Source organism: Peromyscus californicus, unplaced genomic scaffold, assembly GCF_007827085.1.
Source record: "Peromyscus californicus insignis strain IS unplaced genomic scaffold, ASM782708v3 Scaffold_3__1_contigs__length_106647218, whole genome shotgun sequence".
NCBI classification, from domain to species: Eukaryota; Metazoa; Chordata; class Mammalia; order Rodentia; family Cricetidae; genus Peromyscus; species Peromyscus californicus.
Window position 1 is genome coordinate 93,948,240 of NW_026294551.1, and position 24,958 is coordinate 93,973,197.

General features: G+C 46.4%; 1 protein-coding gene and 1 long non-coding RNA gene across 9 annotated transcripts in view; one reads left to right on the top strand and one right to left on the bottom strand.

Annotated features, from left to right (window-relative positions):
* Positions 1 to 19,056, bottom strand: part of Pkd1 (polycystin 1, transient receptor potential channel interacting) — a 53,056-nt gene extending 34,000 nt beyond the window's left edge. For all 8 annotated transcript variants that reach the window (XM_052759066.1, XM_052759060.1, XM_052759065.1 and 5 more), the window contains exon 1: positions 18,649 to 19,056. In XM_052759066.1, the coding sequence (XP_052615026.1) occupies positions 18,649 to 18,863 (215 nt within the window). In that variant the 5' untranslated portion in view covers positions 18,864 to 19,056. The remainder of the gene's footprint in view (positions 1 to 18,648) is intronic.
* A 190-nt stretch (positions 19,057 to 19,246) lies between these two features.
* On the top strand, positions 19,247 to 22,904 carry LOC128123090 (uncharacterized). Its single transcript, XR_008222565.1, has 2 exons — positions 19,247 to 20,328; positions 22,593 to 22,904. It is a non-coding gene; the product is annotated as an uncharacterized LOC128123090 (long non-coding RNA).
* The last annotated feature ends 2,054 nt before the right edge of the window (positions 22,905 to 24,958 follow it).

Here is a 24,958-nt window from a genome sequence, read left to right on the forward strand (position 1 = left end):
TACACAGAGAAACCCTGTCTCAAAAAACCAAAAAAAAAAAAAAAAAAAAAAAAAAAAGACAAGAGACATGGGGCTGGAGAGACGACTCGGCAGTTTACAACACTTGCTGCTGTTCCAGAGAATCCAAATTTGGTTCCCAGCACTCGTGTTGGGCAGCTTACAACCACTTGTAACTCTAGTCCAAGGGGACCCCACACCTTCTCTGGCTTCTAGGAACCTGCACACACATGGCAGACTAACAACACACACACATACACACAAATAAAAAAATTTTTAAAATAAGGTAGTTTTTTTGTTTTGTTTTGTTTTTTAAGACAATAGACATAGCCAGGTCTGGTAGCACACACACAAACATACACAGAAGCTAAGGCAGGAAAATTGCTCCAAGTTCTAGAGCAGCCAGGGCTATAGAGTGAGATCCCATCTAAAAACAAACTAAAACCTAACAGACCTAACTACATTCCAAAACAAGCAACGTCTACACAAAAGATCGTGGATAAAATAAAGAATCAAACTATAGGTTGGAACTACTGCAGCAGCAAACATCTGGACTGACAGCTGCTCAGAAGGCTGAGGCAGGTGCGTACAGTAAGCCAATGAAGGTCCAGGAATGCAGAAAGATGCCTCAAAACAATAACTAAACCCTAGGCTTGGAAATGCACTAGTACTTCATCTAACCCACTAACTGCCCAATCACACCCTCGCTGCAAACACTATTAAATAAACTATTCAGCAAGTGTCAATGATTCCTTTTTAGGCTAGTGATGTAGCTCAGTAGCTAACAACTCCAATCAAAAGGAAGAATTAAAGAAAGTTTTCATAACTTTACAAGTACCGATGAAAACAATGCAATCATGCTTTTCATCTACTAAATTTGTAGCTATGTTATGTCAGAAGTCTAGGCCCCAACTCTAACAATAGGAAGGTAGGTAACTTAGGCTTCACCTACGAAACCAAATAACCTTGGCATTGCTAGGCTCTTTTAGGAGGTATTTCCAGTGTCAAGCTCCATCCAAAAACCTGCCTACCCTCCAGCTCCAGGGTCTTGGTAACCCTCAGTCAAGCTGCCATCCATGTCTTGAGCTCTCTCTGTATACATACTCCACTGTCCAATGAGGCTTCTGGGACAGGAGACCCTGCATCACCCTGACTCAGTGGACACTTTTGGGCCCTTCCAGGTCTATACACCACTCCACAGTCTCTTGATTCATGTGATCCACATTCTCCACAAGATTGTACTTAGTTTTCTGGTGGTGATGGCATCTCAACAAGAACAGGCCTCTTGTAAAGGATCTCCTTCATCCCCTTCCAGAATTGGAGAGAGAAAATCTAAGAAACACCTTGCTGGGCTTAATCCCAGCATGTGGGAGATAAAGGCGGCACTCAAAGCATATAAAGATCAATGGGTGCTGTGGAATAATCTTTTTGTGCACTGTGAAGACGTGTCATTCTGATTGGCTTAATAAAAAAGCTGAATGGCCAATAGCCTGGCAAGATTTCCAGGCACAGAGGATGCTGGGAAGAAGGGCAGAGATGCGAGAAAACACAGAGGAAGCAGGAAAATAGAATGGACAGTACGTAGATGAGGGAAACAAGCCTTAGGGCAGCACATAGATGAATAGAAATGGGTTAATTTAAGTTTTAAGAGCTAATTAGAAGCTGGTCAGTGGTGGCGCACGCCTTTAATCCCAGCACTCGGGAGGCACAGCCAGGTGGATCTCTGTGAGTTTGAGGCTAGCCCAGGCTACCAAGTGAATTCCAGGAAAGGCACAAAGCTACACAGAGAAACCCTGTTTCGGAAGGAAAAAAAAGAGCTAATTAGAAACAAGCCTAAGCTATCAAGTGAGCTTTCATAATTAATAGGAAGTCTCCAAATTTGGAGCTGGGGAATTTGTAGGTGGGACAGAAAAATCCACCTACAAATGGCACCCACCACAGGGCACATATTTCCACATAACACCTGGAAAAGCTTAAAAAAAAAAAAGGTTCCAAACACACAAAAACAGAGCCAAACATGGCTTCCTAGTCCTGCAGTCTCTCATGCAGCCTCAGTACAGAGACACCTCTCCTAGCTGCTGCATGCAGGTAGCATGCCATGAGCTAAGCTGCACAGCAGTTTAAGTTTTGCTCATGCAGACAGAAAAGGTTACAGATACACAGAAAAGTAGGTCCAGACAGGGGAAAAAAAAACCCTCTAAACAGGTTACAGTGTGTTTAAAAATGAGTGTAGACTTAAGAAAGAAAATTGGGGGGGGGGAGTTGGGAGATTTAGCTCAGTGGTAGAGCGCTTGCCTACCAAGCACAAGGCCCTGGGTTCAGTCCTCAGCTCTGGAAAAAAAAAAAGGAAAGAAAGAAAATGGGTATAGACAGTCACAGAAAAAACTAAATTGTTTATAAATAATAAAAAAATAAGCCATGTAGAGATGGGAAATACACAGCGAGTCTGGATCCTGTATGGTGTTGTATTGACTTTAAATTTTTTGATTGCTGATGAGCAAACACTAGCTGTTGATAAACACTGGATTATAAAAAAATACTAAATTGGGGCTGGAGAGATGGCTCAGAGGTTAAGAGCACTGCTTGTTCTTCCAAAGGTCCTGAGTTCAATTCCCGGCAACCACATGGTGGCTCACAACCATCTGTAATGAGATCTGGTGCCCTCTTCTGGCTTGCAGGGATATGTGCAGACAGAACACTGTATACATAATAAATAAATAAATAAATCTTTAAAAAAAAAAAATTAAAAAAAAAATAAAAAAAATAAAAAAAAAATACTAAATTAAACCAACCTATATATTTTTAAAATGTCTTAACTTCAAAATGGAAGTCAAAAAATATGTTATGTTGGGAAGAGGTTATGCTTTTTTTTTTTTTTTTTTTTTTTGGTTTTTCGAGACAGGGTTTCTCTGTGTAGCTTTGCGCCTTTCCTGGAACTCGCTTTGGAGACCAGGCTGGCCTCGAACTCACAGAGATCCGCCTGGCTCTGCCTCCCGAGTGCTGGGATTAAAGGCGTGCGCCACCACCGCCCGGCTGAGGTTATGCTTTTGTTTCCACAGAAAATGAAAGGCTGTGGATTCATTCAAGACTGCTAGAGATTTAATTTGATCGGGGGAGACCCCCTGAAAAGCCTGGTTATAGACATAAAGAAATAAACCTAGAAAAATAACAAGACAGGTGATGTATATTTAACCTGGTCAAACATAAACCAACAACAACAAAATCATCTTTGGCTGGTTTATGCACAACACATAGTCCATACCTGTGTTAAAGCAGATATGTGTATTACCTTTGAAAGTTTGTGTGTTTTCAGAACAAGGGTTCCAGACACCAATGAAAACGGGTGCCCAGGTGATCCAGCCTCTCAGAGTACCTCTGTTTCAGTTTCCTCAGAGTTCTGCATCCAGAACAGCTTCAAGGCTGCTGGCTAAGATGGTCCAGCCTCACAGACTATTCTAGCCAGGACTTGACCACTATCTTAATTTTTTCAGGGTCCCCCAAAGATGCAAGTACCCACACACAACAAGAAGCAGTCCAGAGAACACAACAGCCACATCCAAAGAGGTGGGGGTGGGTGGTTTTTGGTCATTTGGTGGGCTATAGATGTTTGTCATTGTTTAAGGGAGTTGGCTACAAATTGTTATTGGTCATGGTCAGAAAAAAAACTGAACCAAGGAGATTAGATTCGGAGATCTGTTTCTGAAGAGAAAAAGAGGAGATACAGTATAAAAATTATGAGATTAAAAAGGTAGATTGTTGCCGGGCGGTGGTGGCGCACGCCTTTAATCCCAGCACTCGGGAGGCAGAGCCAGGCGGATCTCTGTGAGTTCGAGGCCAGCCTGGACTACCAAGTGAGTTCCAGGACAGGCGCAAAGCTACACAGAGAAACCCTGTCTCGAAAAACCAAAAAAAAAAAAAAAAAAAAAAAAAGGTAGATTGTTGAGTCTACTTTTGAACAGCCACTAGTCTTGAATATTTTACATTGGTATGGATTTTTGTATATTGATACAAATTTAATGTCATTTTTGTTAGGACATACTTATATACGTTTCTACTCTTGCTTAGGATATTGTACTTATGCAGCTCATTTAACAATGTAATGTAAATTTCCAGTCTTTGAAGGTTATTATTACAAACTTTTTAGGATAATAAATAAATACAGGTTAGCATGCTCAACTATGTTCATAGAAGCATTATTCCTAATAGCCAGAACCTGAAAACAACCTAGATGCCCGTCAACTGAGGAATGGATTAAGAAAATGTGGTACATATACACAATGGAGTAGTACTCAGCAGAGAAAAATAATGACATCATGAAATTTTTTTAAAATAATTTATTAATTTTTATTTTATTTTATGTGCATTGGTATTTGCCTCAATATATGTCTGTATGAGGGTGTGGGAACTCCTGGAACTGGAGTTACAGACAGTTTTGAGCTGCCATGTGGTTGCTGGGATTTGAACCTAGGTCCTCTGGAAGAGCAGCCGGTGCTCTTAACCACTAAGCCATCTCTCCAGCCCGACATCATGAAATTTGCAGGCAAATGGATGGAACTAGAAAATATCATCCTGAGTGAGGTAACCCAAACCCAGGAGGACAAACATGGTATGTACTCACTCATAAGTGGATACTAGATATAAAGCAAAGGACAATCAGACTGCAACCCACAGAACCAGGGAGGCTACCTAGGAGGGGGGACCCTAGGATGACTGTGGCTTATAATAAGTTTTGGTTTTGCCCAATCACTGGGCAAGCTTTGTGAAACATTTCAATACTAGAATAAGAATTTGTACTGTATCAAGCTGATGAAAGGTTATGCTGGTTGTACTTTCAGGAGGGGAAACTAAAATCTTTTTAGATTATGGACTAGCCTATAGAAAAATGTCTGCCATAAATCAAATAGTGGAGGGGGAGATGAATAGGAACCTCACTTATACAACTTAAGTAAAACATAGCTCTCTGAACAGAAAAAAAAAAATACAGGTTAGCAGTCAGTCACCTGTAACAAACTTATAGTCATGTTAGGCATGTTTTCAAGGTCAAACAGAGGTATATTTTAGATAGATAGATGGTCTTCAAATGCTTCAAAGACCTACAGAATATGGCATTTAAATTTTTTTGGTTTTTGTTTGTTTGTTTTTGTTTTTTCAAGACAGGGATTCTCTGTGTGACAGCTCTGGCTGCCCTGGAACTCACTTTATAGACCAAGCTGGCCTCAAAGTCACAGAAGATCCGCTTGCCTCTGCCTCCTGAGCGCTGATATTAAAGGCATGTGCCACCATGCCTGGCTTAAAATGTTTTGTTAACACAGGGCTTTTCATGAAAGAAAGACACATCTGCTCCTGGCAGCACCAATTTACTTCAGAGAAGATGATGGGCACTGAAGAAATTCCATATGGAGTTTGCTTTCAATGTGGCAAAACTAGCCATTTGGGCAAGAAATGGCTCTTGTCTTTACTGCTAAAAGTATGTTGTACAAACTGGACAAGCAGGACATAAAGGAAAAAGACTGTTGGACTTTGCCAAGATAAGGCAGGGCAGTCCTTCAAAATTCCTGCTTCACAAAAAAGTCTGTCAGATATTCTAGACCTGTAGGCTGAAGATGGATGCCCCAACATTGTAGATGAGCCTCGGAGTGACTATCCAGGCAGCCAGATGTCTCTGTTTCTTAGTTTTGGAAGTGGTTTGCACTGCACTTCCCGTTTACTCAGGTAATATTATATCCTTCTGGAGTCTTTGATGGAATTGAAGACTAGATAGTTATAGCTTTCTTTAGTTATGATAGAAGATAAATTAGGTACAAAACTTTGGACTCATCATGAGAGGATAGATAATGGAATTATCTTCTCTGAATTTGTCAAATACAAATAGACTGGACATGATAAATGTAATTCTTTTTTTTAAAGATTTATTTATTTATTTAATGTATATGGTGCTCTATCTGCATGTACAACTTTATGCCAGAAGAGGGCATCAGATCCCACTATAGATGGTTGTGAGCCACCATGTGGTTGCTAGGAATTGAACTCAGAACCTCTGGAAGAACAGCCAGTGCTCTTAACTGCTGAACCATCTCTCCAGCCCCATGATAAATGTAATTCTTAGTTGATGACTTTTTTTTTTTTTTTTTTTTTTTTGGTTTTTTGAGACAGAGTTTCTCTGTGTAGCTTTGCACCTTTCTTGGAACTCACTCTGTAGCCCAGGCTGGCCTTGAACTCACAGAGATCCGCCTGGCTCTGTGATGACTGTTCTTATTGTATATAGTTTCATTTGTTAAAATTAAAAACCTTTCCTTTTGATTTAGACAAAATGGGAAATGTTGTGGAATAATCTTTTTGTACACTGTGAAGCTCTGTCACTCTGATTGGTTTAATAAAGAGCTGAATGGGGCTGGGCAGTAGTGGTGCACTCCTTTAATCCCAGCACTTGGGAGGCAGAGCTAGGCGGATCTCTGTGAGTTCGAGGCCAGCTGGCCTACAGAGCGAGCTCCAGGACAGGCACCAAAACTAAACAGAGAAACCCTGTCTCAGACCAAAAAAGAAAGAAAGCTGAATGGACAATAGCTAGGCAGGATTTCCTGGGAAGAAGGGCAGAGATGTGAGAAGACATAGAGGAAGCAGGAAAGTAGGATGGATAGTACGTGTAGATGAGAGAAACAAACCTCAGGGCAGCACATAGATTAATAGAAATGAGTTGATTTAAGTTATAAGAGCTAGTTAGAAACAAGCCTAAGCTATCAGCCAAGCTTTCATAATTAATAAGAAATCTCTGTGTGGTTATTTGGGAACTGACAGGTGAGACAGAAAAAAATCATGTACAAATGGGAACCATCCCAAGACTGAACTTGGTAACATGTTTACCCACTTGCTGAAGCCAAAGGCCAGGGTCTTCCTGGCCTGGCCTCCATCCCTAAGCATGCTCCTAACACCACCCTGGCTCCCACATGAGAGGCAATGGTCATGCCAGGGGAAACATCAGCTAAATCTAATCAAAGGCTTTCCAGAGGCTACAGTGATGATAGCACAGAAACCTGTACTTTTTGGAGGAACCAGGGTGTAGACTGAGTAGCAGTGACCCTGGAAAGGCTGGTGAGGCAGGGACAGAGACCAATATAGGCAGGCTCTTACATTTTCCCCTAACATGGAGTCTAGTACAGCCTCCAAGACTGGAGGAGTAAGAGAAGGGAAGTTTCATTTTCTCAGAAAGCCACCCTGAGTGTTAGTTGCTATGGTCACCTAAGAAACCAGGTGGGGGAGAGCATCAGCCTCAGGGTACTGACACTCCTCCTTCATCTAAGAATACTTCAATTCCTTATCCAACCAGGCCCTCCAGTGATACCAAGCTCAATGGAAGCACTGAGGCTCCTCTCCCAAGAGGCTGCTTTGTAGTACTTCTCCCCAGACCTCGCCTGGACTTGGGTTATGGCCCAGAAAAGAAACAGAGCCTAGAGACTCTGTTCAGACAAGCTCCCAAAGCCAGGGTAGTGGACAAGACAGCTTGGACAGGACTCTGACTCATACCCCCAGGGTTAGAGATCAGTACAACAGACAGGGTGGTACGAGGGGACGTGGGGAAACGTAGAGGGACACATAAGGTCCCTTCCCAGAGGCCCTGAACAGAAATTTTCCATGTCTCCATCTGTTGTTGCCATCACTGTTCTAAGAATATGGCCAAGACCTGACTAGCCCCATCTTTGATGGCCTGACTTCCTGCCAGATGATGTCACTATAGTCTGATGTCCAGGAACCATATTTGGATTCCCTGTAAGGATCAGGGACAAGACAAAGGCAGACACAAGGTATCCTGGCAGAAGGCACACAGAAGAAGGGGCAGCACCACTGGTCCCTTACCTGCCATGAGGAGGTAAGCCAGCAGCCTACCTAGAAAACCCTGAGAGGGCATAGGCTGGGTACTCTGGACCCTCTAAGACCTAAGCCAGCAATTTATAGATACCCCCACAGTCAAGGCTAGAGGGACCTGATCTGGGACTCACACACTGGGGTGGCAGGCAAATACTCATACTATCTCTCAGTCTAGCAGGCCATCTCCATACTGCTTGCATCACTGGGACAGACATAACCTGTTTCTACATGGATATGGAGTGCTTCTAGCTTGGCTATCTGCTACCCCCACTTCTTTTCCACAATGGGTGACTATGTTGTGAATGCTGAATAAAGATCTTCTATACTCTATGCATGTGGGCCCCTATCTTTCAGATCAGATACTCTGATGGGGTAAGGGACCGAGGACAACTCATGTCCCCATACTGCCATCTCTATGGGGCTATCTGACCTGATGGGAGGGACGCCAGCCCCCCCAAGTGTATGTCCATGGGCTCACATATCCCACAAGAGACATCGTGTTTCTGACTCCCAATTTCTTCTAATAAAGAGGAACAGGGGGCTCTCCGAGCCTCCACATACAGGCTATACAAGTTGGGGTGCTGCTGTGAGACAGGGAAAGCAGGCAATCTCAGGGCAACTCTCTGCAAACAGGACAGCAATAGTACAAAAGCAAGCGTGCAGGTCTATGCAAAAGTGGAGATCAAGGAGGGTCATTGTGAACACTGCAAGCCCTTACCAAGATGTGCCAGTTGTGAGAAGCAGCCCTATTCCAGAGCTGTAATAGGAGACCCTCAATAGGCTGCCCACAACAAGATGCAACCCAGACCTATGGCTAAGCAGCCTTGGTTTCCTCCTTTGCTGTGGAGAATGGCCTAGGTGCCCGCTCCTTAGTCTAGATGTAGAGGGTAGGGGGGGATTTAAGGGCCAGCTGGAGCCCCAAAGGAAACATCTGCACATTCCAGACGCATGTGGTCAACAGGCGGGCGAGTGCCAGCCACCACTCCCCCAGCCCATTGCTGGCCGCCATGCTGGAAACAGGGCTCAAGGGGAACAGCTCTGAGGGGCGGCTTGTGGACGTTATGTAACCCACCCCACAGGAGCCAGCTGCCTCCTCCCTCTGGCAGGCTAGGCCAGCGTGGTAAGGAGGAAGCCCCCAGTACTCCTCCAAGGCTCAGCTGCATCCTCTCTCTGGGAAAACAGAGTCCCCTCAACCAGCAAGGATGATCCCCGTAAACATCTCCAAACAGAGCCAGAGCAAAGGGAAATGGAAGCTACCATGAGGGGAGAGTCCTAGGTCTGGGCGGAGTGGCAGAGGCCCTGGGCTGGCCTCACTCTGGGTGCCTTTCAGAGTCCAGCAGCAGAGCCAGCTGAGTCTAATAGCCTCACTCTGTTTTTGTTCTCTTTGCTTTTCGTTCCCTTCTATTTATGGCAAGCAAGGCTGGCTTCTAGGGCCGGAAATGATGTTTAAGTTAATGAATTCAAGTTTAGGAAAGGGGGAGTTGAAGAAAAACACCCCAGCACACTGGTGGTGGGAAGGACAGTCTCTGGACTGTACCAACTGTTTTTCCAGGGAGAAGGGTCAAAGAGGACGGCCATACCTCCCATCACTTCTGCATGCACCTTGAGGCCTGTCTCTCAACTGGCTCCAAACCAGGACTAGGCCCCCAGTGGGGAGCTCAGCCTCAGAGGTGACTATTCAGGCAGTGGAAATGCCCATGTTAAAGTCCCTCAGTCAGGCTGTAGGACCTCATAGTTCCAGGGCCTGGGGAGTAGAAGAGGTCCCACATTGGTACAAGATGTTCTGTAGGTTCTTTATGTCATTACAAAGCCCTTTGTCACAAGTACTAAGTTCTCCCACAACTAAACTATCACCAGGATGAGATGCTGGGGATGACATGACTTGTCTAGGATTTTCTTGGGACCTATAAGCAAGAACAGAGATTAAAGACTCAGGCTCCATAACCAGAAGGAATGTGATAAGCAGTGCGTCCTTCTCATACTGAGGGACAAGTCCAGCCTAGCCCAAGAAATGGCTGTTCCAAGAGCTGTTCACTGTCTTATGTTAATAAGACAGTTGGGAAGGAAGGTCTGCTCACCTCCAAATACAAATTAGGCGTTGAGGCCACTTATTCAGATCAAAAGAAGAAAAAGAACCAGCATTGGAGCCACTACCCTCCCTCCAGACCACTTCCTGATGTCCATGCACCATGACACAATGCCAGGACCATTTGTGGCTGCTCGTGTCCCATTACACTCAGCAAGGGCAGGAGCTGCTCCAACCCTGATCTCAAGGTTCAAAGAGCCTGCCACCTCCTCCACACTACCTGACATTGTCCACAGCAGCCAGTAGATTCAAGCTCTCGAAAGGGTATCAACAGGCAGATGGGACTCGATTGCTGCCCTGGTTTTCTAAGGGCTGTGGTATCCTGTAGTGGGCAGGAGCCTCAGTCCAGCCATAGTCACACCTCAGCCACTTGGGGATCAGCATGGCCAGTGGCAAGAACCAGCACAATACCAGGGCAATGAAGCAGTATGGGGACTCAGGACCCTTGAGGCCTCTCTACTACTCCAGCTGCAAGGTGGTCCCTTACTATAACCCTTACCCTAAAGACTGCAACCAAGAGAAGTTGGCTTCTGCCACTGCCAGAGGGACAAAGTCCTTTCCAAGGTGGCCTCATAGGATCCAACCTGCCTTCTTAGCACTAGGGATACCACATTTTGCCAGATCCAACCCACAGGAGTTGATCAGGGAGAGGAAGCACTACCTACCTTAACCCCCAAGTGCACCCCTCTCCTTGGCAATTAGTGCCTGGGCATCACAAGGCCTCTTTATGAAGAAGACTTCTGCCAAGCCAGAAAGAACGAGGTGTTCCGAGAAAAGACATGAGCTGCATTTTCCAGCTGTAGCTCGTCCTTCAGAGAGACTGCTCACGCCCTGTGGCGCCCACACCAGGCCAGCTGGAGCCATACGGACAGCTGAGGCAGGCCAGGCCTGAGCATGGAGCCCAGACAGCAGCAGCAGGAGAAGCAGGGTGTTTTCATTCCAGAGCACTAGGCGGGCCGGCTGTCTGGGCTCCTGCTGCTCATGTTGGCCACAGCAATGTTCCGGAAAGGAAAATGTGTCTCCATCCAAAATGGCTTCCTCAATTGAAACCCAACCCAAGCCAGGGTTTCCCTCAGGAGCCAGGGTCACTATGCTCCTCTCCCTCTCAGCAAAGACACCCTGGGATAAAGAAAAGAGGGAGTGAATGGCCCCTTATGCCCCAGGAAGGTTCAGGGAGGATCAGGCATTACTCAGTGAGAGTCACATGATGGCAGAAGGCAGGCGGAGAAGGCAGAAGGCGGCTACACAGGAAGCCTATGTGGAGACACTCTGTGTGCCCACCTTGTTTGGAGAACCCAGAAGGGGAAGCCCAGCATGGTGGCTCAGGTACTGAAACCCCAGGCAGGAAGACTGATGCCAAGTGCAAAGTCAAGCAGGGGTATCCAGTGAGACTCTTCCTCAAAACAAAAACAGGAAAGGGAAACTGAGGTTCACATACATTTTGGGTTTCCTAAAACCCGTAAGAGCCCAGCACTGCAAGCCAAGGTTCACTGGGCACATGGGAGCAGAATGCATAGCAGTATCACATTAACACCCAAATCAGAGAATGAGGTGAACTGGGACAGCAGATGCTATGGTGTGCTTTCAACACAGCCTTACTGCTTCATACAGGCCCTTCAGTGTATAAAAAGACAATAAAAGCTGGGGTTAGTAAGAGGAAAGCTAGGTATGTTGGTTTTCCACTATAATCCCAGCACCAGTGAGACAGAAGCAGTCACTGATGCCATGTGAGAAGCCAGCCTGCTCGACATACTAAGTTCTAGGCCAGTAAGAGATACAGAATGAGACAGTAAGACCTTTTCTCAAAAAAACCAAAACAAAACAAAAAGAAAAAAAAAGTGAAAAAGAAAACAGACAAAAAAGAAGATAAGCACAGTAGCTCATACTTGCAATCCCTGCATGAGAGAAATGGAGGCAGGAGAATCAGAAGTTCAAGGCCCCTCTTGACTTTATAATACATTTGAGGCCAACATGAGACCCTGTCTCAAAAAAATGAAATAAAATTGGGGAGCGCAGAAATGGCTCAGCAGCTAAGAGCTCATGGTGCCTTCCAGAGGTTCTAAGTTCAATTTCAAGCAACCATGTTGACTATAACTCGAGTTCCAGGAGATCTGACACTCTCTTTTGGCCTCTACGGGTACTCATACATATGTGGCAGACACTTACACAAACACATCACACATACACATGAATAAAAACAAAATCTAGAGCTGGGCGGCTGTGGTGGTGGCACATGCCTTTAATTTAGGCTCTCGGAGGCAGAGACAGGTGAATCTCTGAGTTCCAGGCCAGCGAGGGATACAAAACAAGTTCCAGGACAGCCAGGGCTATACAGAGAAACCTTGCCTCAAAAAAATCAATAAATCGCCGGGCGGTGGTGGCGCACGCCTTTAATCCCAGCACTCAGGAGGCAGAGGCAGGCGGATCTCTGTGAGTTCGAGGCCAGCCTGTTCTACAGAGCAAGATCCAGGAAAGGCGCAAAGCTACACAGAGAAACCCTGTCTCGAAAAACCAAAAAAAAAAAAAAAAAAAAAAAAATCAATAAATAAAATATAGAGTAAAATAATATTTTAAAGAAAATATAAATTAAAAAAAAAGAAACTGGGTGTAGTGCTTCATACCTGTAACCTCAGCACTCAAGAGGCTGAGACATCTTCAAGTCAAACTCTAGGCTACCCAGAGTTATATAGTAAGAACTTGTCTCAAAAAACAAAACAAAAAAATTAGAGGGAGCCCAGCATACTTGATGCATGCCTGTAGTTTCAGTACGTGGTAGGCTGAGACAAGAGGATTTCTTGAGCCCATTCAAGACCAGCCTGGGCAATAGAGCAAGAACCCCATCACTCTCTCTCTCTCTCTCTCACACACACACACACACACACACACACACACACACACACACACACCAACACCACCAACACCACCATCACCACCACCACCACCACCACCACCACCACCACCACCACCACCACCACCACCACACCTGCCCCATACCACACCCAGAGGTGAGTGGGTACTGGGCTAGGAGTAGATCTAAATGCATCCTCATATTGTTAAAGGTATCTTTTGAGGTTGGACTTCTGGTCTCCTTGACCTAGATGTTGAGGTATGAATAGGATATGAATAGGAGTTTGCCTGCTCACAGTGGTCTGTGCTTCTCCTATCTGTACAACATCTGGCCTGAACACACATCCCACACTCAGGTTCCCACATTCTGTCTGTAATGCAGCAGAATGGTCTTGAGGTATATTTCCTGGTGGCTGGTACTTGAGGACAAGGGAACAGCCCCCAGGAAACATGGAAAAGAAAGGGGACCTATCTAAACAGCTGTAGTGTTGGCATGCTGCTAGTGCCTGAACCTATCCATGCAACCCAAACCCTTACCTCTGAGACCCCACAACCCACCTTACAGGCAAGGAAATTGAGACTCAGATAGGCTGAATGGCTGAGCCAAGGTCACACAGGAAGTGCAAAAGCTGGGACATAACCCCAAGACTGATAACAGATTCCCATGCCTCTCTCCAGAAAAAAGGAACTGGGGCAAGGGGAACAGAGCAAGCTTAGGAACCTGCAAGGAGCACATATAGAAACTGGGGAGAAGCTGGGAATAGTGGTGTGTGTCTTTAATCCCAGCACTCAGGAGGCAGAGTGCAAGCAGATCTCTGTGAGTTCGAGGCCAGCATGGTCTACATAGTGGGTTCCTGGACAGCCAGAGTTACATAGTGAGATACTATCTTGAAAAAGATATATTAAAAAAGAGGGGGTGGCATGGTGGCACACATCTTTAATCTCAGTACTCAACTCTCAGGAGGCAGAAGCAGGTGGATCTCTGCCAGTTTGTGGCCAGTCTGGTCTACATTGTGAATTCCAGGACAGCTGTTACACAGAGAAACCCTGTGTCAAAAAAAAAAAAGGCGGGGGTGGGGTTGGGGGAGAAAGTACCTCAACAATCCATCCGATCCCCTGGGTGTATACTTCAAAGGTCCCCCTGGGCCCACAAGAGGAGGCCCTAATATATTAACCAACCTGAGTGCAGTCTTTGGGGTCAGCTGTAAAACATTCTGACCACTTCACTTCTTTGGCGACACGCCAATACATGACTCTAAAAAGTACTTCAACGTTGATCTGGGCGCCTCAGTCTCATGGTCAGTACAACAGAAGAAGCGAGAGAATCCATCCCACAGCCCCACAGAAAGATAATGACAGACAAGACACAAGCTCTGGAGTGCATCTCCTGGGTATTCTCCTTAGAGACTGGTTTTCCTGGTCTCTCAAGCTGGGCAGTGGCGGGGGGAGGGGGGGAGTCTCCTTATATAAACCAGGCTGGACCCGAATTTGCAGCAATCCTGCTTCTGCGTCCCCTAGTGCTAGGACGATAGTGTGTACTACCACACTTGATCTCCCAACGACCAAACTCTACATCTTCGTATGTATTTATTACTTTGTCTAATTAAAGCTTATTTTCATCAACAACAAAATTCAAATACTATGAAGTTCACACCTTTTCAAAATTTACAATTTGATGCTTTTTAGTATCTTCACAAGCCTGGGTACCATCACCACTAATTTCACAATATTTTCATCATTCCAAAAGAAGCCCCACAATCCTTGGCCATCTACCCTCACTACCCTATGAATCTTTTTCTGTCTCCATAGATTTACCTTTCCTTAACTTTTTTTTTTTTTTTTTTTTTTTTTTTGGTTTTTCGAGACAGGGTTTCTCTGTGTAGCTTTGCGCCTTTCCTGGGACTCACTTGGTAGCCCAGGCTGGCCTCAAACTCACAGAGATCCGCCTGGCTCTGAACTTTTTTTTTTTGGTTTGGTTTTTCTTGGTTTGGTTTTTTGGAGACAGGGTTTCTCTGTGTGGCTTTGGTGCCTGTCCTGGATCTTGCTTTGTAGACCAGGCTGGCCTCGGCCTCAAACTCACAGAGATCCACCTGCCTCTGCCTCCTGAGTGCTGGGATTAAAGACGTGCGCCACCACCGCCCCGGCCTTCCTTAACCCTTTTTTCAAAAGGGTTATGTTTTGGGTTTTTGCTTTTCAAGATGGGGTTTCTCTGTGTGTAGCCCTGGCTGTCCTGGAACTCAGTGTCTTCCTGCCTCCGGAGTTCCCAGCTCCTTCCATCTTTTTTGATACTAGCAGACTATTTTTGGTACTAATAGAGTGGTACCAAATCACTATGTGTTTTTTCCTATTTTTGTTTGTTTTGTTTAAGACAAGGCCTATCTATGTAGCTTAGGCTGGTTTGACCTCAAAATTATCCTGACCAAAATGTACAGCACATATCACTCAGAAATGGTATCTAAAACAACATCTGAAGCCAAAAGACAGTTTACACCTAATGTCAGGTGGATGTCCCACAGAGCTTTCTTCAATAACAGAATGTCCTTCCTGCCTATAGTCACTAGCCCCAGAGGCCCCAGAGACCCTTACAAGAATTGTGGCCCTCCGCCAGGCGGTGGTGGCACATGCCTTTAATCCCAGCACTGGGAGGCAGAGCTAGGCGGATCTCTGTGAGTTCGAGGCCAGCCTGGGCTACCAAGTGAGTTCCAGGAAAGGCACAAAGCTACACAGAGAAACCCTGTCTCGAAAAAAAAAAATTGTGGCCCTCCACAACAGAGCTGAAGACACAGAGGACAGAGACATGCCAAGAGCTCACAGCTCTATCAGTCAGAAACCTAATGATAAAGGAGTTAGTTTCTTCTGTAAGTCAAAAATTAGAAAAAGAGAACTGTGAGAAAATGCCTAACCATTAGCTAGACTCAGGCCATCAACTAGTTGTAGTGTGTAGACCTCATTTGGACCCTAATTTAAACTACCAAAAATCCAGAGCCAGGCCTGGTGGTACACATCTGTAATTCCAGCTCTAGGAAGACTGGAGCAAGAGATCAAAGGTTTGAAGGTTCAACCATAGCCTGGGCTACATGAGACCCTGTCTCAAAAAAGAAAAAAGAAAAAAAATCCAAACAGCTGGGCATAGTGGCACACACCTTTAGTCCCAGCACTCAGCAGGCAGAAGCAGGCAGATCTCTAAGTTTGAGGTCAGCTTGGTCTACAGAGCAAGTTCCAGGACAGCCAGGGCTACACAGAGAAACCCTGTCTAGAAAAACCAAAACAGATACACATACACCTAAAACAAAACAAACTTTAAAAGAGAGACAACCAAAAATGCCCACAATTGACATCCAACAGAACTGAGGAAGCATGCCCTAGTTTAGGTGTGTTTGGGTATCAGGATAGATTATGTGTTTTGGGTATTAGGATAGATTATGTGTTTTGGGTATCAGGATAGATTATGTGTTTGGGTATTAGGATAGATTATGTGTTTGGGTATCAGGATAGATTATGTGTTTGGGTATCAGGATAGATTATGTGTTTGGGTATCAGGATAGATTATGTGTTTTGGGTATTAGGATAGATTGTGTTTGGGTATCAGGATAGATTATGTGTTTGAGTATTAGGATAGAGTATGTGTTTTGGATATTAGGATAGATTATGTGTTTGGGGTATTAAAACATTCATAGTTTTTATAAAACACTAAGATGCTGGTCTTTGGCTCAAAACATAGGGCAAGAATGACAGGCAAGAAGGGTGAGATCCATTACTCTGATCTATATACTTTTCACAATAACAAGGCTTTAAATGCTCCGTGGTAAAGCCCAAAGTCAGTCAAGTAGCAGCACCCTGCCAGTAATGTCACCTTTCTTAAGCAGCAGTGTGGTTCTAAGCCAAGAAATGATGGGAAGCTATGCTCGCAGAAGACCAGCTGTCCTACTACCAGGACACAGCTGTCCTGCCAAGGAGCCACACACATACAGAAGGGCCTGACCATAGTCGGAAAGAAGACAATGTTCCTTGAGCACCTAAACAATGGCCTTAACTCTGTGTCCTTCTCCCTCAGCGAAAACCATCTATCTGATGTGCAGCAGTCTGTAGGATGGACAGCCTACTGGACACAGACTGGCCTCGAGAACCAGCAGGGGGAACTCAACGCCTGCCCCTGAGGCTTCAGCTTCCTCTCAGTTGGTTCTCCCAGCTCTGTAAGTCCCTTAGAAGCAGTGTTGAAGGTAAAAAGAAAAATGTGGAGTCTTTTCCCATCTATCCACATGAGGTTATGCTGACATCTCTTCACAGAGTGTGAGAGGCTAACACTTTGAGAAATCTATGAGCTCAGGCTAGGCCAGGTTATCAGCTCTCAGAAAACCTCTTGCACCAAAACCCAGAGCAACAGCTCAGGCTTCACTGTTTTGCAGAGCCCACAGGCCTTCATCCTTCATTCCCTAGACAGTTCCTAGGAAGCCAGTAGGGGCTGGAGAAGGAGGAACCAACAGGAGCTGGGCCTGACGCCCAGAGATGCCAAGCCAGCAGAAAAAGAAGTGCCCTTATTCACAGCATCCATAAATAAAAGGTAGGGTGAATCTGATGCAATTCTGTGGGTACTGATAGATAACTGGAGGGGCTCCGTATCCAGACACAGCTGCACCACAAATGCTACAGTGGTCAAGGAACAAACACGATGACAGGCCGGGGAAGCCCCAAATCTCAGCTCCAAAGGACACAGGGCTTCCTTACTAAGGTGGAGTCACCCAAGAGCATTATAAAACCCAACGAAAGGACCCGGCTCTACTTTAATGAGCCTGGGCATGTAATAAGTTCCTGAGGGGACTTCAGCAGGGACTTCTGGAGCTGAAGTGCCCAGGAAATCTAAGGGATTGTAATCAGCAGGCCCTGAGACAAATATCTGCAACCTGTCCTCCTCATCTTGCTTGATCCAACCCTGGTCCCTAGCACTACAAAAGGTCCAAACCTCAGGCTATCGTGTCTAGGATGTGTTACCTTGAACAAATTACATCACATCTCCAACCCTGTTTCCTCACCTGTAAAACAAGGGTCTAGCTCTACCACCCTCCAGAGAATTAGACTAAGAATTAAGTGTGATATTCTATAAAAAGAGCCTAGTTAAGCCTGGCTCAAGGCAATCTCTCAGTGAGACTGTATTACTTTCAGAATGCAAAACTGGCCCGGTCTCAACTGTTGTAACCCCTCCTGGCAATTTCCCTTCCTTAAATTCCTAGTAAAAGGAAGCCCTACCTGAGGCCCACTCCCATCATACCCTCTACTCCCTCACACTTCTCAAGCAGTCACCATAAGTGGCCAAGACCAGCCTGCAGTACGCTGGACCCACTTTGTCCCTTAAGCATAGACAATTCTTACACATTTATCAAATTCTTGTCTGGCCCCCTCCCCTGGATGCTAGCTCTGAGCCCTGACAGAAATCCCCAACCCCAGGACGCATCTCAAGTAGTCCCTAACGTTTATTCCAAAACCTCCTACCACGCCCCACGCGCTTGTTGTAGCTCCTGTTTGAGGAGCCCCGCAGAGTAAGACATCAGTCTTACAGAAACCGGGATTTTTGGCTACCCTTCTGGGTCACGCCGGCTGAGGTCCAAGGTTTTCCTTATTTAGTCGGGCCGACATCCCTACTGGAGCCTCGCCCTGGGAGCGGCCAGGCCCCGCTGCGTCTTGCGGCCCAAGCTCCGGACCGCGCCCACGCCCTGCGGCCGACAGCGCAGCGACGCTCCAGAAGGGCCCTATCTACCTCCGCTCTGCTCCCGCAGAACCCAGCCGTGATGCTCTAGCCAGGCCGCCCGCCGCCATGGCAACCGCCCGTCCGCCAGCACTGCCTCGGCGCAGCTACTCACAGCGCGGTGGCGTCAGCAGGGATGCGCAGACTCGGCTCAAGCGTCTGCAGCCAGCGGCCCGAGCAATTGACGCGGCAGGCGGAGTCGGGTGCCAGACTGCAGAAACAGGGGAGCGGGCAAGGCCCGCAGCCGCGCCCAGGGTCTCCGGCCAGCGCTCCGAGCCACAGGCCCAGGCCTAGGGCCAGCGCCAGGCGAGCGGGCGCGCCGGGCGGCATCGTCAGCGCAGCCCGCGCATGGCCCCGGCTCCCCGAGGCCCCGTGCGCCGGCAGCCGCAGTTCAGGAGGGGCCCGCAGACCTCATGGTACGGCCCGGGACAGGATGCCGCGGCCGCCGTGGCCTGTCTGCCGTGCGACAGCTGCTCAGCGCTCTGGGGCAGGCCGCACCTCAGGGCCTTGGCCGCCAGCTCGCGCATTCGCGCTGCACTGCAGACCCAGCGCCGGCTCCTCCTCCTACCCCACCCCCGGCGCGGCGCGAGGCGGTACGTCCCCAGGCTCCGCCCCTGCGCTTCCAAGTCGGCCGTAGGCGGGCCTGGATGAAGGGAAGGCCGTCACAGGTTCCGCCCTCTGCACTGCAGATCCTGCAGTAGGCGGGCCCTGAAAGAAGGGCATCCAACTAGGCTCCGCCCAGTACTCGAGGATCGTTGGGGGCGGGGCCTTCTAAGAGGGGGGTGGCCTTCAAAGGCTCCGCCCTCTGCTCTGCTGGGCCCGCTATAGACAAGACTAGAGAGTGGAGGAGGCTGCGTCCCTTCTGCTGCAGCGTTAAGAAGCCCCACCCATCAAGCTGCTGTAAGAGTCACGGCGCGCGTGGGCGGAGTTATTATAAGGGTCAGTCCCCTACCCGCTACTGAGAAGAGGCGGTGTGAGACCGGAGGGCGTCAGCCTACTCAGCCCGCCTTCCCGAGCTCCCTTGTGAGGTCCTCTGGCTGTTGAGGCTTCCCCGGCGTCAGTAGGTTTCTCTGCTCCCAGCCTTCAGTAATCCACAGTCACAGCATTGAAAACACCAATAGCTGCGGGAGCGATGCTTCAGCAGATAAAGGAACTAGCGGTGCAAAGCCTGTTGACCTGAGCTCGATCCCGAAACCCACGTAAAGATGAACTTACACAAAGTTGTCCTACACCCTCGCCATAGCACTCTCCCTGCACTAGTAATAAATTAAAAACAAAAAAAAAAACCTGCGGCCTACTGTTTCTGGGTGTCCTCTGTATGCGTTTCCACTCCGCAAGTCTTCTGCCCCTGAGCCTACACAGTAGATAACCAATAAATACTTGCTGCGTCATCTCATGGACCTCTGCCAGAGGATGCTGCAGAGGCTCAGAAGTGATGCACAAGACAGCGCTCACCTGGAGTGGGTGAAGCTCATCGCGGTGCCCTCCAACCCCACGCTCAGCCCACCCTGCGGCTGCTGAGGTGCTGGGAAGCTGCTGTCCCTCCCGCCCCGCAAGCAGCTCCAGTCTTTAGACTTAGACCACTACAGATCCTTCCTTGTGCGCAGGACCTAAGACAAAACTAACGTGAAAGAAAATACTCCAAACCCAGTACTTTGAATAAACCTTGAAAACATGCTTAGATGACGAATAACAAGAACTACATGTTCTGTGTTTCCATTTACAAGAAGTATTCAAAAGAGGAAAGTCCACGAAGAGAGGAAGTTGATGAGTGCTGTAAGCTAGAGGGAAAGAGGTGAGAGTTTCTTTGGGGCCAATAAGCATGTTCTGGAATTAGTAAAGGTGATTGAACAGACTTATTAAATATATTAAGATGCCTAGGTCGTGGTGGCACACGTTACTAAGGCCAACGCTCCGGAATGAGAGGCAGGAGGATTCCCGAAAGCTCAAGGTCATCCTACCTACTTAATACATTCCATAACCTAACAAAGCTATTTAATGAGTCTCTCAAAAACATACACACACTGCAGGATGGTGGTGGCATACTCCTTTAATCCCAGCACTTGGGAGGTAAAGGCAGGCATCTCTGCCTGGTCTACAGCATGAATTCCAGGACCCCCAGGACTCCACAGAGAAACCCTGTCTGGAAAACTCAAAACAAGAAAAAAAAAAAAAAGAAAGAAAGAAAAAAAATACAAAATACACACACACACACACACACACACACACACACACACACACACACACTGGGGTGGTATGAGGGTGGAGCTGGAGAAATAGAGGGTTAGCTGTTAAGAGCTCTAGAAGACAAGTGTTCAGTTCAGAGCACCCATGGCAGCATATAAGCAGGGGATTCCAAGGTTGTCCTTCTGTCCTCAACCTCCTGAGAGTACATAGATAACAAAACCGCACAAAATAAATAAATAAATAAGTTGTCTTTAGAAGAATACTAGATACCATGCTTGATGAACTGTATCTCAATGTTTTGTCCGTGTGTGTGTGTGTGTGTGTGTGTGTGTGTGTGTGTGTGTGTGTGTGTGTGGTTTTGGACAATGTCTCACTATGCAGCTGGCTTGAGGCTTGCAGATATTGGCCTGCCCCTGCCTCTGCCTCCAGACTAACGGCATGCTCCTTCCACATCTGCCTAGTTTGGGGATTTTGTCATGTTGTTGTTTTTTTCACACTGTAGCCCAGGCTGGCCTGGAACTATGTAGTCTAGGCTGGCTTCAATTTATGGCAATCCCCCTGCCTCAGTCTCTTAAAATTTGGGATTATAAGCATAAACCATCATATCTGACAAACACTTATACTTTATGGATAAGGCTTTTAAATTTTTTTCTTTTTAAGATAATGTTGCACCACGTAGTAGCCCTGGCTGATCTGGAGCTCCTTATGTAGACCAAGCTGGCCTTGAACTCACAGAAACCCACCTGCCTCTGCCTCCGGAGTGCTGGAATTAAAGTTGTGCACAAGCACACCCAGCAATTATTTTTTAATTTTTATTGGGCTAGGCATAGTGGTGCCACACTTCTTTAACTGCAGCACTGGTGAGGCAAAGGAAGGAGGATCTCTTTGAGTTCAAGGCCAGCCTAGTCTGCACAACTTGAGGCCTTGTCTCAAAAAATATTTTTTAACTTTATGAGTGTGTGTGTGTGTGTGTGTGTGTGTGTGTGTGTGTGTGTGTGCACGCGCTCACATGTGGAAGTCAGTCAGTCAGTCGATGCTGGCTGGGGCCTTGAGCCACACAGAGCTCTGCAATTTCCCAGGAGATAAGCAGATACCAATCAAATGCATGATTCCACATTTTAGGGATAAACTAAAATGTTTGGTACAACCAGTCCCAAAGAAGAGCAGGTAGATGCCACACAGGCAGAAGGCAGAGATGAACAGTAAGCAAATAGTGGGCTGGGTCCTTGAGGTCGAATAACCTGGAAGCAAACACAATGTCTCCACCCAGAAGCCTGGACTGAGGGAGGAACGTAGTCCAATTCTCAAGTTCAACTTCTTTGCCAGATGTAAGGGAGGAGGAAGTTAGTATAGTGTATGGAAAGTGTTCTAGAAATGGCTTGAGAACACTGACATGAGGACTGAAAGGACACATATTTACCAGTCACCTAGACAGCCTTTGTCCCAAGTTTGTCAGAACCCCAGAGACTGGGTTTCCCAAGGTCATCTCGGCCCTGGCCATGTCACCTGTGCATTGCAAAAGGAAAGATGTGAGGAAGTGACCTTTATAGAAGGCATTTTGAATGGAAGACTTGGCAGGAAGCCACATGCCAGCAAGTTGGCGGCATGTAAGGACTGTAAACAAAGTCTGTGGTCTGTCCTGAATAGCCTCCATGTTTGGGGAAGGAGAGCAGCATGGGGTGAGGAAGGACAGAGCAGTACCTAGTCTTTTTCTTACCATGGGAAAGGTTTTTTTACAGGTTAAGGGAAGCATGCCGCAAAGAGGTGAACAGGAGAGCAGTGAGGACATCTTGAGAGATGGGAGGAAGGGACCCCACATCCCACACTTCCTCACCTCCTCTTTCATTGCTGTATTCTGTTGAATTTCAACAGCTGTAGCTGAGACCATTGTTACTCCTTTATGAAATGAGATTACCGAAGAAACAGAGATGTCAAGAAATGTTCCAGGTCACACAGCAGGTAAGTAGCAGGGTTAGAATTATGTTCAAAGTCCAAGCTTTTCACTGCAGTCAGATGACAGATTTTTAAGATTCGAGAACTCAGAGGGCAGAAAGATACACCCACAAGGAAACAGTGAAGCAGAGTGGCACATGCTTTTAATCCCAGAGGTAGAGCCAGGCAGATCTCAAGGCTAGCATAATGAGATTCTACCTAGTTCATAAGCAAAAAACAAAAGAAAGAAAACAGTGAAACTAAGTAAATAAGTAAAACAAATTAATCAGCTATGCTTTTAAAAAATATTTATTTTTATTAATTTCTGTGTATATGTGTGGTGTGTGTCTGTGTGAGTGCATCTCACATGTGTACAGGTTCCGTGTAGGCCAGAAGAGGGTGTAGGATTCCCTGGAGCTGGAGTTACACCTGACATGGGTACTGAGAACCGAACTGGAGTCTTCTGTTTAGACAGTACACACTCTTTTTTTTTTTTTTTTTTGGTTTTTGGTTTTTGGTTTTTGGTTTTTCGAGACAGGGTTTCTCTGTGTAGCTTTGCGCCTTTCCTGGAACTCACTTGGTAGCCCAGGCTGGCCTCGAACTCACAGAGATCCGCCTGGCTCTGCCTCCCGATTAAAGGCGTGCGCCACCACCGCCCGGCTTAACAGTACACACTCTTAACTGCAGAGCCATCTCTCAAGCTCCACCCCCTTTTTCATTCTTCTTCTTATTATTATTTTGTTGTTGTTTCAAGACAGAGTCTCACTATATAGCTCTGGTTGTCCTGAAATTCACTATGTAGACCAGGCTATGCTTGAACTCTACATGCCTCTGCCTCCTGAGTGCTGGGATTAAAGGCGTGTGCCACTATGCCTGACTTCTACCACTTTTTTTTTTATTAAAAAGATTTATTTATTCATTAATTATATGCAGTGTTCTGCCTGCATGTATGCCTGCATGCCAGAAGAGGGCACCAGATCTCATTATAGATGGTTGTGAGCCACCACGTGGTTGCTGGGAATTGAACTCAGGACCTCTGGAAGAGCTGCCTGCTGGTGCTCTTAAGCTCTGAGCCACCTCTCCAGCCCCCCTACCACTTTTTTAAAAAGACAGAGTCTCACTATGTGGAACTATGTGGACCAGGCTGTCCTGGAATTGGAGTACTAGGATTAAGGGCATGTGCCATGCAGGCCCAGAATAATTTTCTCTAAATACTGAAGTGTCTGTGTTTGGATGTGGTGGTACATGCCTTTAATCCCATTTCCACACAATACACTTTTTTCTTTCTTTTCTTCCCCCTCCCTTTGGTTTTTCAAGACAAGGTCTCTCTGTGTAGGCTTGGCTGTCCTAGAACCACATGGTGGCTCACAACTATCTGTAATGAGATCTGGTGCCCTCTTCTGACCTGCAGTCATACATGCTGTATACATAATAAATGAATAAATCTAAAAAAAAAAAAAAAAAAGAAAAGAAAAGAAAAAAGAAAAATAAATAAAAAATAAACAAACAAACCATATGTATTGGGGCCTGGAGAGAAGGCCCAGAGTTTAAGAATATTGACTGTTCTTTCAGAGGACCTGGATTCAAGTCCCAGGACCCAGGTGGCAACTCACAACCATTTGTAACTCCAGTTACAGTGGAAACAATGCCCTCTTCTGGTCTCCATGGGCACCAGCTACACACATGTGGGGCAGACATATATGTAGGCAAAACACCCATACACATAATAAAGTAAAATAATGGGTCTTTTGTGTTTTAAAACTTATTTTCCAGACAGGCATGCTGGCACATGCCTTTAATCCCAGCACTCTGGAGGCAGAGGCCAATGGACCTCTGAATTTGAGGTCAGCCTGGTCTACAGAGTGAGTTCCAGGACAGCCAGGGCTAAACAGAGAAACCCTGTCTCAAAAACAAACAAACAAACAAATAAATAAATAACATTTTACAAAAATTGCATTTTGTTACACAGACACTTTCAGGGTTTTTGCTTTTGTTTTTCTTATTTGTTTGTTTTGTATATATACAGGGTTTCTCTGTGTAGCCCTGACTGTCTATCCTTGAACTCACTCTGCAGACAAAGCTGGCCTTGAACTCAGAGATCCATCTGCCTTTTGGCTCCAGAATACTGGGATTAAAGGCATAGGACTGTATGCCCAGCTTCTTTTATTTTTCTTATTAATTAATCATTTTATTTTATTTTTTGTGGGGGGTTTAGAGACAGGGTTTCTCTGTGCAGCCCTGGCTGTCCTGGAACTCACTCTGTAGAGCAGGCTGGCCTCAAACTCACAGAGATTGCCTGCCTCTAC